This window comes from Kogia breviceps, chromosome 13 (genome assembly GCF_026419965.1).
Source record: "Kogia breviceps isolate mKogBre1 chromosome 13, mKogBre1 haplotype 1, whole genome shotgun sequence".
NCBI classification, from domain to species: domain Eukaryota; kingdom Metazoa; phylum Chordata; class Mammalia; order Artiodactyla; family Physeteridae; genus Kogia; species Kogia breviceps.
This window is the reverse complement of record NC_081322.1, coordinates 16,817,825-16,833,947: the sequence shown is the minus strand read 5'-3', so window position 1 is coordinate 16,833,947 and position 16,123 is coordinate 16,817,825. Positions and strand designations below refer to the sequence as shown.

The window sequence follows — 16,123 nt, the reverse complement described above, 5'->3', positions numbered from 1 at the left end:
TATCTATTTTATACATAGTAGTGTATATATCTTCTTTTGAAAATGAAGGAGAGATAAGACTTTCCCAGACAGACGAAAGTTGAGGGAGTTTGTCATTACTAGACCTTCCTTATAAGAAATGATGAAAGAGTTCTCCAAGTTGAAATGAAGGATACTAAACAGTAACATGATAGCATAAGAAAGATAAAACGTCTTGGTAAATGTAAATGTATAAACATATAAAGAATACTCTATTACTGTAACAGTTGTGGGTAAATCATTTTTTATTCTAGCATAAGAACTAAAAGACATAATTATTAAAAAATAGCTATAACTAAAACTATGTTAAAAGTTGTACAATATGAATAGATGTAAATTGTGACAATAATAACCACAGTTTGGTATGTGATTGAACTTAGGTTGTTATCATACTAAAATACAGTGCTATATCCATAAAAAATTATGTAAGCCACAAGGTCTAAAGAAGTTACATTTAAAAAATGGAATGGAATCAAAACAGATCAACACAAAATATTAACAAAACACAAAAGAAGACAGCAAGAGATAAAAAGAACCACAAGATTAAAAGAAAACAACTAAAAAATGGTAACAGCAATTCTTTACCAATAATTACTTTAAATGTAAATTACTTAAATGTAAATGGATTAAACTCCTCACTCAAAAGATAAAGTAGCTAAATAGATAAATAAAAAACATGACCAAAGTATATGTTTCATATTAAAAACAAACAAACAAACTCCCTTTAGATTTAAGGATGCACATTGGTTGAAAGCAAAGGGATGGAAAAAGATATTCATGAAAATGTTAACAAAAAGAGAGCAAAAGAGACTATAGTTATATAAGACAGAATAGACTTTAAGTCAAAACTGTCATAAAGTCTAAAGGTCATTATATAATAATAAAAAGAGTCAATTCAACAGAAAAATGGAACAATTATAAATATATATGCATCCAATATCAGAGCACCAGAAAATATAAAGGAAATATTGACAGAACTTAAGGGAGAAATAGACAGCAATACAATAATAGTAGGAGACTTTAATACTCACTTTTAGTAATGAATACAACATACTGACAGAAGATCAATAAGGAAACAGAATTTTCATGACACTATAGGTCAATGGACGTAATACATATATACAAAATATTCCACCCAACAGCAACAGAATATATATTTTTCCCAAGTGCTCATAAATCTTTCTCCAGGATAGATCTCATGTTAGGTAACAAAATGTCTTAACAAATTCAAGAAGACTGAAATCATTTTAAGCTTTTTTCTTACCACAGTGGTACAAAACTAAAAATCAACAACAGAAAGCCAACTGCAAAACTCACAAGTATGTGAGAATTAAACATTACACTCTTAAGCAATCATTGAGTCAAAGAAGATATCAGAGGGCTTCCCTGGTGGCGCAGTGGTTGAGAATCCGCCTGCCGATGCAGGAGACACGGGTTCGTGCCCTGGTCCGGGAAGATCCCACATGCCGCGGAGCAACTAAGCCCGTGAGCCATGGCCGCTGAGCCTGTGTGTCCGGAGCCTGTGCTCCGCAACGGGAGAGGCCACAACAGTGAGAGGCCCGCATACCGCAAAAAAAAAAAAAAAAAAAAAAAAAAAAAAAAAAAAAAAAAGAAGAAGATATCAGAAAAGGAAGTTAGAAAATACCTCAAGAAAAACAGGAAAAAAAACACAACATACCAAAAATTATGAAATGTAGCAAAAGCTGTACCAATAAGAAAGTTCATTGCAATGAGGACCTACATTTAAAATAAAGAAAAGTCTCAAATAAACAGCTTAACATTACACCTAAAGGAGCTAGAAAAAGAAGAACAAACTAAGAACAAAGCAGAACAGAAATAACAAATATTAGAGAAGAAATAAATCAGAAACAGTAGAAAAGCAACAGAAAAAAACAACAAAAGAAGAGTTGTTGTTTTGAAAAGATAAACAAAACTGACAAACCCTTAGCTAGACTAAAGAGAAAAAGAGAGAAAACTAAAATAAATAAAATCAGAAATAAAAGAAGAGACATTACAACTGATGTCACAGAAAGAAAAAGTATCATAAAATAATACTTTTAACAACTATATGCAAAAATCTGGGTAACCTAAAAGAAATGGATAAATTCCTAGAAACACACAACCTACCAAGACTAAATCATGAAGAAATAGCAAGTCTGAATAAGCTTATTACTAGTCAGAAGATTGAACTAGTAATCAAAAATGTTCTAGCAAAGAAAAAGCCAGGACCAGATGTCTTCACTGGTAAATTCTATCAAACATTTAAAGAAGGATTAACATCAATCTCAAACTCTTCCAAAAACCTGAAAAGAGGGAACATTTCCAAACTTGTTTTATGAGGCTAGCATTACCCTGATATGAAATCCAGACACAGACATCACAAGAAAAGAAAACTACAAGCTAATATTGTTGTTAAACATAGATGCAAAAATCCTCAATGAAATACTAGCAAATGAAATTCAAAGACATTATAAAAGGAACATACACCATGAACAAGTGGGATTTAACCCTAGGACGAAAAATGGTTCAACATATGAAAATCAATTAATGTGATATACCACATTAACAGAATAAAGGATAAAAATCAGGTCATCTCAATAGAATAAAAACACATTTGTCAAAATTCAATGCCTTTTCATGATAAAAATATTCAATGAGGCAGAAAAAAAGAAAGAAATTACTTCAACATAATAAATGCCATATTTAATAAGACCATAGCTAACATCATACTCAACAGTGTAAAACTGAAAGATTTTCCTCTATTGTCAGAATTAAGACAAGGATTCCCACTCTTGCCATTGCTTTTTGTTCATAGTACTAGAAGTTTTTGCCAGAGCAACTAGACAAGAAAAGGAAGTAAAAAAGAATCCAAAATAGAAAGAAAGAAGTAAAATTGCCTGTGTTTCCAGACACCATGATCTTATATATAGAAAACTCTAAAGAGTCAACAAAAGAAACAATAACAAAAGTATTAGAACTAAAAAGTAAATTCACTAAAGTTCCAGGATACATAATAAACATAAAAAATTAGTTGCTCTTCTATTCACTAACTATGTACTATATAAAAAGAAAATGAGGAAAATAATCCCATTTAAAATAGCACCAAAAAGCATAAAATACCTAGGAATAAACTTACATAAGGAAATAAAAGACATATATACTGACAACTACAAAACACTGATGAAAGAAATTAAAACAGACACAAAAATGGAAGGGCATCAGTGTTCATGGATTGGAAGACTTTATATTGTTGAAGGGTTCAGATTACCAAAATCAGTCCATAGATTCAAGGCAATCCCTGTCAAAATCCCAATGGCATTTTTTTTCAGAAAAAGAATAAACAACACTTAAATTCACATGGGACTACAAAAGATTATGAACAACCAAATCAATCTTGAGAAAGAACAAAGATGGAGGCATCACACTTCCTGATTTCAAATAATACTACAAAGACACAGTAATCAAAACAGTATGGTACTGGAATAAAGACAGACATGTAGACCAATGGAACAGAATAGACAGCCTAGAATTAAATCCATCCATCTACAGATCTTTGACAGGGTACACAATAAGGAAAGGATACTGTCTTCAACAAATTGTGCTGGGAAAACTGAATATCTACATGTCAAGGAATAAAACTGGACTCTTGTCTCGTACCATAAACATAAATCAATTCAAAATCAACTAAAGACTCAGACATGAGATCTGAAGCTATAAAACTCATAGAAGAAAACAGATTGGAAACCTTCAAGACATGGCCTTTTCAATGATTTCATGACTATAACACCAAAATTACAGGCAATAAAAACAAGAATAGATGAGTGGGACTACATCCAACTAAAAAGCTTCTGCATAGCAAAGGAAACAATCAGTGGAGTGAAAAGGCATCCTAAAAAATGGGAGGAAACAAATGCAAACAATATATCTGATAAGGGGTTACTCTTCAAAATATATAAGGTACTTCTACAACTCAATAGGAAAAAACAAATAGCCCAATTAAAAATGAACTAAAGGTTTGAATAGGCATTTCTCCAAAGAGAATATTCACATTCACAGGGGAAACAGGTATATGGAAGAATGTTCAAGGTCACTAATCATCAGAAAAACACATATCAAAACCACAATGTGGTATCAACTCACACCTGTTAGAATGGCTCCTAAAACCACATACAAGGTCCTGTGTCCCTGTCCTTTGAAGTAAAAGGCTTTTGCTTTAGTCTCCTAGGTTTCCCCTGAGTCTCAAAATGCTGGCTCAAGAGTTAGTAATTAGGGGCTTCCCTGGTGGCTCAGTGGTTGAGAATCTGCCTGCCAATGCAGCGGACATGGGTTCGAGCCCTGGTCTGGGAAGATCCCACATGCCATGGAGCAACTAGCCCCATGAGCCAAAACTACTGAGCCTGTGCGTCTGGAGCCTGTGCTCTGCAACAAAAGAGGCCACGATAGTGAGAGGCCCACGCACCATAATGAAGAGTGGCCCCTGCTTGCCACAACTAGAGAAAGCCCTCACACAGAAACCCAACACAGCAAAAATAAATAAATTAATTAATAAACTCCTACCCCTGACATCTTCTTTAATAAAAGAAGAAAAAAAGATTTAGTAGTTAAGAAATGTGAAGATGTAAAAACAAAGAACACTTATTGGGTTGGGAAACTGGAAAAATTTAGATTATAAACCAGCCACACAGCAGAGTCACCAAACTCCCAGTTCCATGAAAGACAGAGATAAAAGTCTGACACACATTCCTAAGTTGTTTTTATAGGAAGCAGATCCCTGCCAGCTGAAAACTGCTGACTGCAAGCACATAGACTCCAGACTGGCTGAAACCAGAAGATTGGTGATGCTTGAAAATTCATCTTGATGCCAACCAATCTGAGAATTGTGCACGAGCTGATCATGCCCCCTGCAGCTCCCTCCCTCACACTGCCTTTAAAACTTTTGTCTCCTAACGGGCAACTTGGAGATGCTCTTAGGACATTAGTCGGCCACCTTCCCAGGTTGCTGACCTCCTGAATAAAGCAACTTTTCCTTTTCCACCAACACTTGTCTCTCAAGTATTGGTCTTTCCAGTCGTGAGCAGCTGAACTTGGGTTTGGTACTGGCCTTTGCTGGATATATATCTACACATATATAGATCTGTATATTAGATATGTATCTATATAAATGACACATGTTGGTGAGAATGTGGGGAAATTAGAACCCATGTACACTATTGGTGGAAATGCAAACTGGTGCAGCTGCTGTAGCAAATTATATGGAGCAACCCATTTCTGGGTATTTATTCAAAAATATTGAAATAATTCCTTTGTACATTTTTATAATGAGATTAAATAATGAAGGTGAGGTAGATATGATGGTGAGTATATGCCAGTGTTCTTGAATAAAAGAAACTGATTCAATTCATGGAGAACTTTTCAAAACTAGAAACACACACTAATGGAAGAATTAAAAAGAGATCCTAAGGGTATAAGAACAAATCTGGAGTGGGGGAAGACTGAAAGACAGGCCCTCCCAGATTTCAGACATTCAGAGTTTTTGCAAGAATAGCAAAAAATAAATGCAGAGCTGATAAAGAGATGGGTCAGAGCAAAAAATGGAAAAGCAGTTGGTGTAGAAAGAGAATCTGTCTTGCTGAGTAGGAGAGAATTTGTGCTGTACCACAAAGTGAGGCTGAGTCCACAATGGTTGCTGGCTAAGAAAGTCAGCCCTCATGTGGGAATAAATTAAAAGTGGTTCTTATATTTGCAAGGAATGAGAAGTAATTCTCATTAAGTTGGTATACATCTGATATTTTGTTGACTTGTGTGCAGGTGCCATTTATGTCAGATGAATGAATGAATGACTTACAACAGTGAATTTTAGAATGTTGCAATGAAACCTTGATGTCTTTATTATTTTTCTTATGTTTGTCAGAGATGTGCTTATTTAAAGGACTCTGCTTACCATAGAGTGATTCTGTTTTCAAGATTGAATGGACAGAAAGTGAGCACAGACTAGGGATTAATATTTTTTTTCATCATTTACAGAACACAAGAGGGTTGAATGTTTTCATCTTTCTTGATTTTTATCACTAATGTGTTTCAATTTATTTTTGACTAAATTGTGTCCATCTAACATGTGTCTCGGAAGAACTCAGAAAACCTGACAAGCATCCTCTAACATGTATCATAAACAATTTACTGAAGTGTCATTTCCTTTCTAAACTGATAATGAGCTATGAAGAGTAACATAAGACATCAAAATATTCTACAGAAAGAGAAACATTGATAATTTACATGAATTTTTCATTTATTCTTCAGGAATCTATCACAACTTCTAAAAGATAATTCCATTTTTGTCTTAGACTATTAATCTAACAATAACTTTTTTGGCTAAGATATTTTCGTGGCTGCTGATTGACAGGATTTTTTATAAAAGTGTATGTATTTGTAGCAAATTAGTTATTGAATATGCAAATCAATGTTTTGAACGTACATAAAGCAATAATACTTACTTGCTTTACCAAAGTGTTCTTGTTTTCTCAAGGGATTCATTTAAAATTATTAAACTCTTCTACTATGTTAAAATTAAAAATTAAAATATTTGTTTAAATTCTTGGAACCAGTCACTATTATGGATTGAATATTTACATCCCCCTAAAATTCATATGTTAAAATCCTAGCCCCCCAATATGTTGGTATTAGGAGGTGGGGGCCTTTGGGAAAAGATTAGGTCATGAAGGTGGAGTCATAATTAATGGAATTAGTGGCCTTATAGAAAAGACTCCAGAGAACTTCCTTGTTCCTTCTGCCAGTGTGAGGACACAGGTAGAAGACACCTGTCTATGAACCAGGAAATAAGCTCTCATCAAATTTCAGTTAATAAGCCCTTTGATCTTGGACTTCTCAGCCTTCATAAATGTGTAAAATAAATGTTGTTTAAGCCACCCAGTCTATGGTAGTTTGTTATAGCAGCCCAAATGGACTAAGTCAGTCTTTGATTCTTCAAAAATTCCAATCCTCTAAAAGAGTACATGCTGTCATATATTCTGTTTTTAATATTAGTTATTGACTTGAATGTGAAAATAAAAGTAGCATCTTTCCAGAACACATTTTATGTTATCAGTTTCTGTAGAAAGAGGAAAAAAAAATCTTCTAATGGATTAATAATAATACTTATTTACTTGCATAATTATTTTATTTGCTTTTATATTTAACAAGGAGAACAGTTGGTAATATTGTAACTTGGTCTGCATTTATTAGGGATTAAGGCTTGGTGTCCTTAAGCAACTTGAACCCAAAAGCAGGAGTCCGTGTACTGAAAAGTATAAGTAATTAAAGCACTACCAAGGAAAGTGTTTTCCTACCTCCAGAGAGGGGGGATTTACTCTTGGACCATGGAAGTTATCACCATTATGGTCATTAGGGGACACAGAGTTTTTCATACTTCAGGCAAAAAATTGAATATGTCTGTTTCATTCTCTCCTCACATACTGAGGTCTGTGTGTTTTTGTTAAAGGAAGCATTAAACCTGTTAGTACATACACAATGGATTAGGAAATTTTTTCATGTGGAGGGGCTGTGGCCAGTACAGAAAAACACTACTGGAATCTTAGAGTCAGGAGAATAATTTTAGCTTAGCATTTATTGGCTAGAGGAATCATCTGTTGTTATCTTCCTCAGTGTTTTATACTGCAGACCTGTTGTTTTTACTTTTCTGAGTACTGACAACCCACTGAGCTTAAACAGAAGCTCTGAATCAGAACACAATAATTACATGATATTCAGAGGGGCTACATTGCACACAAATTCACAAAGTTAGCTTTCCTTTCTTTTTTTCTGATTTATCATATGATTTCTAAGTATTACATGGATATATTATATAGTTTATTCAATAATATAAGTATATATCACATACACACTCACTTGCACACATACATACAGTTACAATGACAGTGATTCTTAAGAAAAAAAGTAAAAATCAATAAGGGGCTGACATAAAATCTTTCAAATATAGATTATATAACAAGGAGGTGAAACCTGCTTAGAGTTGGCTGTTCCTTTTAATTTCAATGTAACTTTAATTGTCCACACACTGAATTCCCTCTAAATTTGATTGCAATAAATGTCTTGTTGTTTTATATCAAGGACACATTTAAATTTTTAGTAAGACAATCCTTTAGGAAATTCCAATCTTCTCAAACAAGGTTTTAGGAGAAAAAGTCTGTAGATTATAGTCAAAACTCTACTTTGACACTCTGTCCTCCCTTAGATTATAACCTCTCTCTCTATTAACTAGCTTCCAGTAAAAGTAATCTAAAATAACTTCTGCTTCTTCTATTCCATTTATTCTTACTCAAAACATATTTTCCCCATTGTATATTCTTTCTTCTTTTGTCATAGATTAATTTTTCATATATGTGTAGGTTTATTACTGGGCTCTCAGTTCTGTTCCATTGATCTATGTATCTGCTTTTCTGGCAATAACATACTGTTTTGATTAGTAGAGCTTTATAACTTAGTTTGAAATAAGGGCCTGTGATACCTCCAGCTTAGTGTTTTTTTTAAAATCAGGATTTCTTTGACTATTTGGGGTCTTTTTTGGTTCCATATAAATTAAAATTTTTTGTTTCATCTATGTGAGAAATATCCTTGGGATTTTAATAGGGATTGTGCTGAATTTGTAGATTCCTTTAGATAATATGGACATGTTAACAATGTTAATTCTTCCAATCTATAAGCATGAGACATCTGTCTATTTACTTGTGCCTTCAATTACTTTCAACAATGTCTTACAGTTTTCAGTGTACTGGCTAAATTTATTGCTAGATATTGTATTATTTTTGTTGTGATTGTAAATGGGATTGATTTCTTAATTTATCTTTCTGCTAGCTCATTGTTAACATGTAGAAATGCAACCAACTTTTGTTTATTGATTTTGTACCCTTTGACTTTACTATATTTGTTTATTACTTCTGATAGTTTTTTGGTCAGCTTTCTATATATAAAATCATGTCATGCACAAATAATGACAATTTTACATATTCCTTTCTGATTTAAGTACCTTTTTTCTTTTTCTTGCCTAATTGCTCTGTCTAGGACATGCAATGCTGTATTGAATAAATGTGGCAAGAGTGTATATCTTTGTTTTGTTCCTAATTTTAAGGTAGCTTTCAATTTTTCACAGTTGAGAATGTTGTTAGCTGTGATGTTTGCCCTTTATTACATTAGGTACTTTTCTTTTATACACATTTTATTGAGAATTTTTATCATAAGTGGGCATTGAATCTTGTTGAATGATTTTTCTGCATTTATTGAGATGATCATATGCTTATTATCCTCCATTTTATTAATGTGGTGTATGATGTTGACTGCTTTTTTTATGTTGAAACCTGCTTGCATCCCTGGAATAAATACCACTTGATCATAGTGTATGATACTTTTAAAGTATTGTTGTATTTGGTTTGCTTACATTTTTTGTTGAGGATTTTAGAGCCTACATTCATCAGAGATATTGGCATGTAATTTTCTTTTTTGTGCTTTGTTCTTGTCTGGTTTTGATGTCAGGTGATGTTGGCTTCCTAAAATAAGTTAGGAAGCATTCATTCAAGTTTTTGGAAGAGTTTGAGGAAGGTAGATATAAATTCTTTGCATGTTTGGTAGAATTCATCTGTAAAGCTATTAAGTTCTAAAGTTTTGTATTTTGGGAAGTTTTTGGTTATTGTTTCAATCACCTTACTAGTAACGGATTCATCAATTTATATTTTCTATTTCTTTATGATTCCATCTTGGAAGGTTGTATGATACTAAGAATTTGTCCATTTCTTATAGGCTGCCCAATTTGTTGGCATATAGTTGTTCATAGTATTCTCTTATAATCCTTTGTATTTCTGTGTATCTGTTGTACTTTCTTCTCTTTCATTTCTGATTTTATTTAAAGAGTCTTCTTTTTTTTTCTTAGTGAGTCTAACTAAAGATTTGTCAACTTTGTTTATCTTTCCAAAGAACAAGCTCTTAATTTCATTGATCTTTTCAATGGTCTTTTTAGTCTCTATTTCTTTTATATGCACTCTCATCTTTATTTTTCCATTCCTTCTACTGACTTTGGGATTTGTTCTTTTTCTACTTCCTTTTAGTAAAACTCTTTACTTTAGATATATCTTATTTCTTGAGATAGGCCTGTATTGATGTATTGATATAAACTTCCCTCTTTATACTGCTTTTGCTGTATCACATAGATTTTGATATGTTGTATTTTCATTTTCTTTTGTCTTCTGGTAATATTTGATTCCTCCTTTATTTTTTTGTTGACACACAATAGTTTAGTATCATGTTGTTCAGTCTCCCCATGTTTCTGATTCTTTTCAGCTTTCTTCTTATACTTGATTTCTAGTTTCATAACATTGTGATAATAAAAGATGTTTGATATGATTTCAATCTTCTTAATATCATTGAGATTTGTTTTGTGTCCTATCATATGGTCTATCCTTGAGAAAGTTCCATGTGCACTTAAGGAAAATGTGTATTCTGCTGCATTTGGATGGAATGTTCTGTACAGATCTATCAAATCCATCTGGTCTAATGTTTCATTTAAGACCACTATTTCCTTGTTGACCTTCTGTCTGCATGGTCTATCCATTGATGTAAGTGGAGTGATAAATTCCCCTACTATTATTATCAATTTCTCTCATTAGGTTTGTTAATAATTGCTTCACATATTTTGGTGTTCCTATGTTAGATGCATATATAATAATAAGTGTTATGTCTTCTTGATCACTTTTCCCCTTTATAATTCTATAGCATTCATCTTTGTCTGTTACCCTTGTTGACTTGAAGTCTATTTTTTTTTTTTTTTTTCTGATATGAGTGTGGCTACACCTACTTTCTTTTGGCTGCCATTTTCTATCCTTTCATTTTGAACCTATGTTTGCTTCAGAGCTGAGGTGAGTCTCCTGAAGGTAGCATGCAGTCAGTCTTGTTTTTTAATCTACTGAGCCACTCTGTGTCTTTTGACTGATGAATTCAATCCATTTCTATTTAGGGTGATTACTGATAGATGAGGACTTATTACTGCCATTTGATCTTTTGTTTTCTGTTTGCTTTATATCTCCATTGTTTCTTATTACTTGGGCTTCTGTCTGTTGTTTTGGTTTTGTGGTTTTCTATGATGATTTTCTCTGTTTCCTCTTTTTTATGTTAATGTCTCTGCTCTAAATTTATGTTTTTTGGTTACCATGAGGTTTGTACAAAACATTGTATAGATAAAATAGTCCTTTTTCTGCTGACAGCATCTTATCTTCATTTACCTTTACAGGTTCTGTCCACTTTCTCTTTCCCTTTTCTGTTTTTGTTTTCCAAATTTTCCCTTTTTATTTTGTAAGTTTGTTACCAAGTTGAAGTAGCTATAGTTATTTTTTCATTCTTTTATCATTTAAACTTTATGGTATAATAAAGTGTTTATAAACCCATTCTGATATAGAGTTGCAATTTTCTTATTCTTATTGTCTATTTATCACCTTATTCATTGGTTTATGTACTTTTGACTTTTTGTTTTCTGGTAGCAGAGCTCCTTTCAACATTTCTTTTAAGGCAGGACTAGAGTTGATGAGCTCCCTCAGCTTTTGCTAGTCTGGGAAAGCCTTTATTTCTCCTTCATATCTGAAGGACAACCCTGCTGGATAGAGTATTCTTGGAAGACAGGTTTTATTTTTCAGTATTTTGAGAATGTCATTATGCTCCCTCCTGGCCTATAGTGTTTCTGCTGAGAAACGTGCTGATAACTTAATGGGGGTTCCTTTGTAAGTTACCATCCCTTTTTCCCTGGCTGCTTTTAAAATTCTTTCTTTGTCATATTTACTTTTGACAATTTTAATATAGTCTGTCTTGGGAGAGGTCTTTTTGCATTTCAGTAACTAGGTATTCTCTTAGCTTCATGGACTTGTATATCCAGTTTCTTTCCCAAGTTTAGAAAGTTCTCAGGTATTATTTGCTTAAATTAACTCTCTGCTCCCTTCCCCCTCTATTCTCCTCTGGGACACCCATTACCCTAATGTTGCTCTTCCTAAAAGACTCAGATATGTTTCATAGAATTTCCTCATTTTATTTTATACCTTGATTCTTTTCACTCTTCTACTTGTATCATTCTAGATTTCTATCTTCAAGCTCATTAATTCTCTCTTTCATATGGTCTGCTCTGTCTCTAATGTTTTCTAATGCATTCTTCATCTTGTTTGTCAATTTTTTTCAGTTTCAGAATTTCTGTCTGTTTCTTTTATAGAATTTCAATCTCTTTGGTAAAGGATTCATTTTGTTCATTAATTTTATTCCTGAGCATACTGAACTGCTTTCTGAGTTGTCTTGTAGCTCATTGCTTTACTTCATGACAAATATTTTGAAATCTCTATCAAATTTCAATATTCCATGTCACTAAGTTTGATTTATGGAGAATTGTAATTTTCTTTTTGTGGTACAGTGTTACTGTGGTTCTTCATGGTGCTTGATGATTTGTTTCTCAGATGATGCATTTGAAGCCTCTCTCTACTTTATTCTATTGACTCAATAGGTGAGAAATTAGAGTTCTTTTTTGTTGTTGCAGTAGGCGTTGATATAGCATAAGTTTTCAGTTTCTCTCACCTGAGCCGCTTCTGGTCATACTTGAGAGTCAGCAATTTTCACCCTCCATGGCCTCTGCCAAAGGTGTATTCCTGTGCCCTTGTTACCACCACTTGTGTTTCAGGGTCATCGGTGACTTGCTGCTGTCAATGTCATTGTCATTGTCACTTGGGGTCCAGGATGGTGAGCTCTTCCTCTGTGTCTGGGATCACTACAGGCTCTACTGCCTCAGTGGGAAGAAAGGTAGGGAAGCTGGGCACCTCCATGCTCAGTGTTAAGTTTGCAGGCTCTGCCACTGTGGGTGGGGTGGGACTGGATTTGGAGATGTCTCTGTAGCTGGGGGGATGGTGTCCCTGGCCCTGCTGCTGCTGCTTCTCTGTTGCCTGTGGCTGGGGGCCTGTGTCACATGTGCCACCTTTTCTGCTGCTGCTGAATTCTCTGCAGCTTCAGGCTCAGCTGCCATGGCTAGAGGACCAGGATTGAAGCCACTGCCTCTGCCATTCCCCTGGTTCTGCCTCCTCTGTGTGTTCCAGTCCACACTCCTTTAGATGGACAGATGTGAGGAATTCTCCAGCATCCTGGTTTGTTGGACAGAAGCATCATTGTTGAGTTGTGGATAGTTTATTAATTGTAGATTGAAGGGGAGAGACAAAGAGAGAATCTCACCATACTGTGTTGCTGACATCACTCAAGGCCCATATTTCAAATGAATTATTCTATGTCACAATGTCCTGCTGATATAGATGATGTGCAGCAGGAATGTAATGATGCAAAGGATTGATTAATTAGTTATATTTGCAAGCCAGTAGTTAAATATTTGAAAATTATCCCTGCCAAAAGTAACAACTACCAAAATGAACCTGTCATCTGTTCCTGTAAACAATCTTGTGATTTCCACATGAATTCTCTGCTTACATAAGGCAACCTGGTCATTCAAATTCTGAAGTTTTCTATCTTTGTATCTATAATTATTCACAAATACCATGGCTTCGGCAGTTATCCTCTCAATCTTATTGCACAGCATCATTTCTTGTTTAATTATTCCTATTGACTAACTACTAATTCTTGACATGTAGTCTAAACCTTTTCAATCCTATATTTCAGTTGCTACCTGAGTGAAAACTACATGTCACTCCTTGTTCAAACTTCTTAAATGGTTCCTCCAGGCACCAGACTATAAATATACACTCTTTTGTATTTTATTTAGGATCCATTATGCTCAGACTGTGTGATGAATTTTCCAACATCAAGCCTTCCTCCTGATCAATTCACATTAAAATCCATGTCTCCCCAATAATAAATTACTTCTACTCCCACTCTCCCTTTCCTAGGCCTTCCCATTACTAAGCCTGTGTGTGTGATGTTTTGTCTGCCTGTAATGACAGTCTATGTATTATGTATCTGGTGGACACTTGATCATCCCTCAGATCTCTACCTAACTACAAACTCCCTTACTCCCCCAAGGAGATCAGAAGGCTTCCTTTTCTGTTTTTCTATATTGGCTCTGTATTTTGTTTGTATTTCTATTAGAGTAAATACCTATCTATATTAGAGATACTTGTGTTTCTCCTTGAGTCTTAAAAACCTGCTTTTAATTAATGTATGCTCACAAAAATTAAATTCTATATGAAAACCCACTTTTTATTTGGGAAAATATAATAGTTATGAAATGAGATCAATCCAAATATAAATGACTAAAGATAAATTTTTAGAATCTTTAATCCATTTTTGAACTATTCATTCAGAAGATGTTTATTGAGAACTTACTATGTAACAGAATCTATCCTTGCCTTGGGGGAATAGAAAGGTAAACAAAACAGATATTTTCTAAGCTTATTGAGCTTATAGGCTGGTTTGTCTAGGAAAAAGTCAATAAAGTGTATTAATATAATAGAAAAAGGCTCATAAGTCTGTTTAATGATCAATATATATACTGCTAATGGAGTAAAGCTGAATCTAAAGTAAATTCCATATGCTTACAGATATATAATTTCCTTATTTTGTTCAAGGAATATGTGTCACATCAACTATGCAAGAGACTTTTGTCCTTTATGTATATTTATTGTGATTTGTTTTACATTTACTTATAATGGAATCATAATAGTTATCAAATAGTGAGTAGATTTATACCCAATTCATATTACTTGTGAGAATTTTAAATAATAGGATATTATATTTCCCAAAATATAAAAATAGTATGTTCAAATATGTAGAGTAGAAGGATAAATACAGTAGGAGAAAATATCCATAAATTGTACACTTATGGTACATTAAGCTATTGGTACACTTAACAAGCAACATCACATTTTTAAAGTAATGGCCTATAATAACAAAGTAGAACCAAATAATCAATACTATTTAAGTCAGCATGCAAGCTCTCATCCTAAAATACAGGTTAATAATGACAACAATGAGCTAATTACCTAAATGGAGATTTAGCGGGTAGGCTGGCATAAGCACCGAACAGTGTTCTTATACATGGGAACCCTTTGTGAAACAGAGACTGGGGGATGGAGTTCCAATTCCATTTCTTGAATCATATTTTATGTGTAGATATATGAACCAGCTCCTCATATATCCAGAGAAATCACTAGCATAGGGGTGAAGAAAAGCACACACACTTAATTTTACCATGAAATATAATGCATGCATATAGCCATAAGATGGGAAAGCAGCTTGACACTGGAGTAATTCTATGTAATGAGAACAATACACTTTTAGTACACTTTGGCAGAATGGATGAATATATATATGGTAATAGAATGCAAGAAAATGTGTTTTGAAACCATGTAGATAATCCCGCTAACCAGGAAACTTCTAAAGTTTTCCCACTTTTCCTTTTCATAAAATGACATAAGGAATATATTTTACATCATCAACAGAAATACCTGGTTTGCTTCATGAAGATCTGGAAGTCCACCAATAAAGACAGCCCCTGATTCTGGCTGGCGTTTTCCTGGTACATAACCAATAGATATGCTTGCTTTTATAGTCTTCCCTAGAATAGTCAGTTCAGCTTTACATGGATCCAATTCTTGCCTGAAACCATTTAGATAAGAAATTTATCATTTTAGCATGTGTTGTAAAAACATCTGTTTGACCAATTAATTACACTATTAACAAAAGAAGAAAGACTTAAGTACATAGATTATCTCACCATAAAACCAGCAAAGCCAGAAGTAGATTAATATATTCTAAATTAGAAATCCTTAATGATTTTAACACATAAATATAAAGTTAAACTTTAATAAACAAACTGTAGCCATCACCTAATGAAATAAACAAATCCTGATAATAAACAGATGTTTCTCAAAAATGACTAAAACAATGTTACAGCGTAATATTCTACTTCAGTGCTTTACATTGTTAAATTTTCTCTGTGAGTGAAAATTATTGAAAGGGATAAGGTTTAGATATGGTTATCTGGTGTATTATATATCTTTAGGTTGAAAATAGTAATACAGCAGAGAGTAATTAGTTGTGGAAATATAAATCATAGCAAGAAGTATAGCAAGTA

General features: G+C 33.6%; 1 protein-coding gene across 1 annotated transcript in view; it reads right to left on the bottom strand.

The window, feature by feature from the left end:
- Positions 1–16,123, bottom strand: part of EYS (eyes shut homolog) — a 1,724,957-nt gene that overhangs the window by 646,264 nt on the left and 1,062,570 nt on the right. The window contains exon 26 of the mRNA XM_059083021.1: positions 15,495–15,645. Coding sequence (XP_058939004.1) covers positions 15,495–15,645 — 151 coding nt within the window. The remainder of the gene's footprint in view (positions 1–15,494; positions 15,646–16,123) is intronic.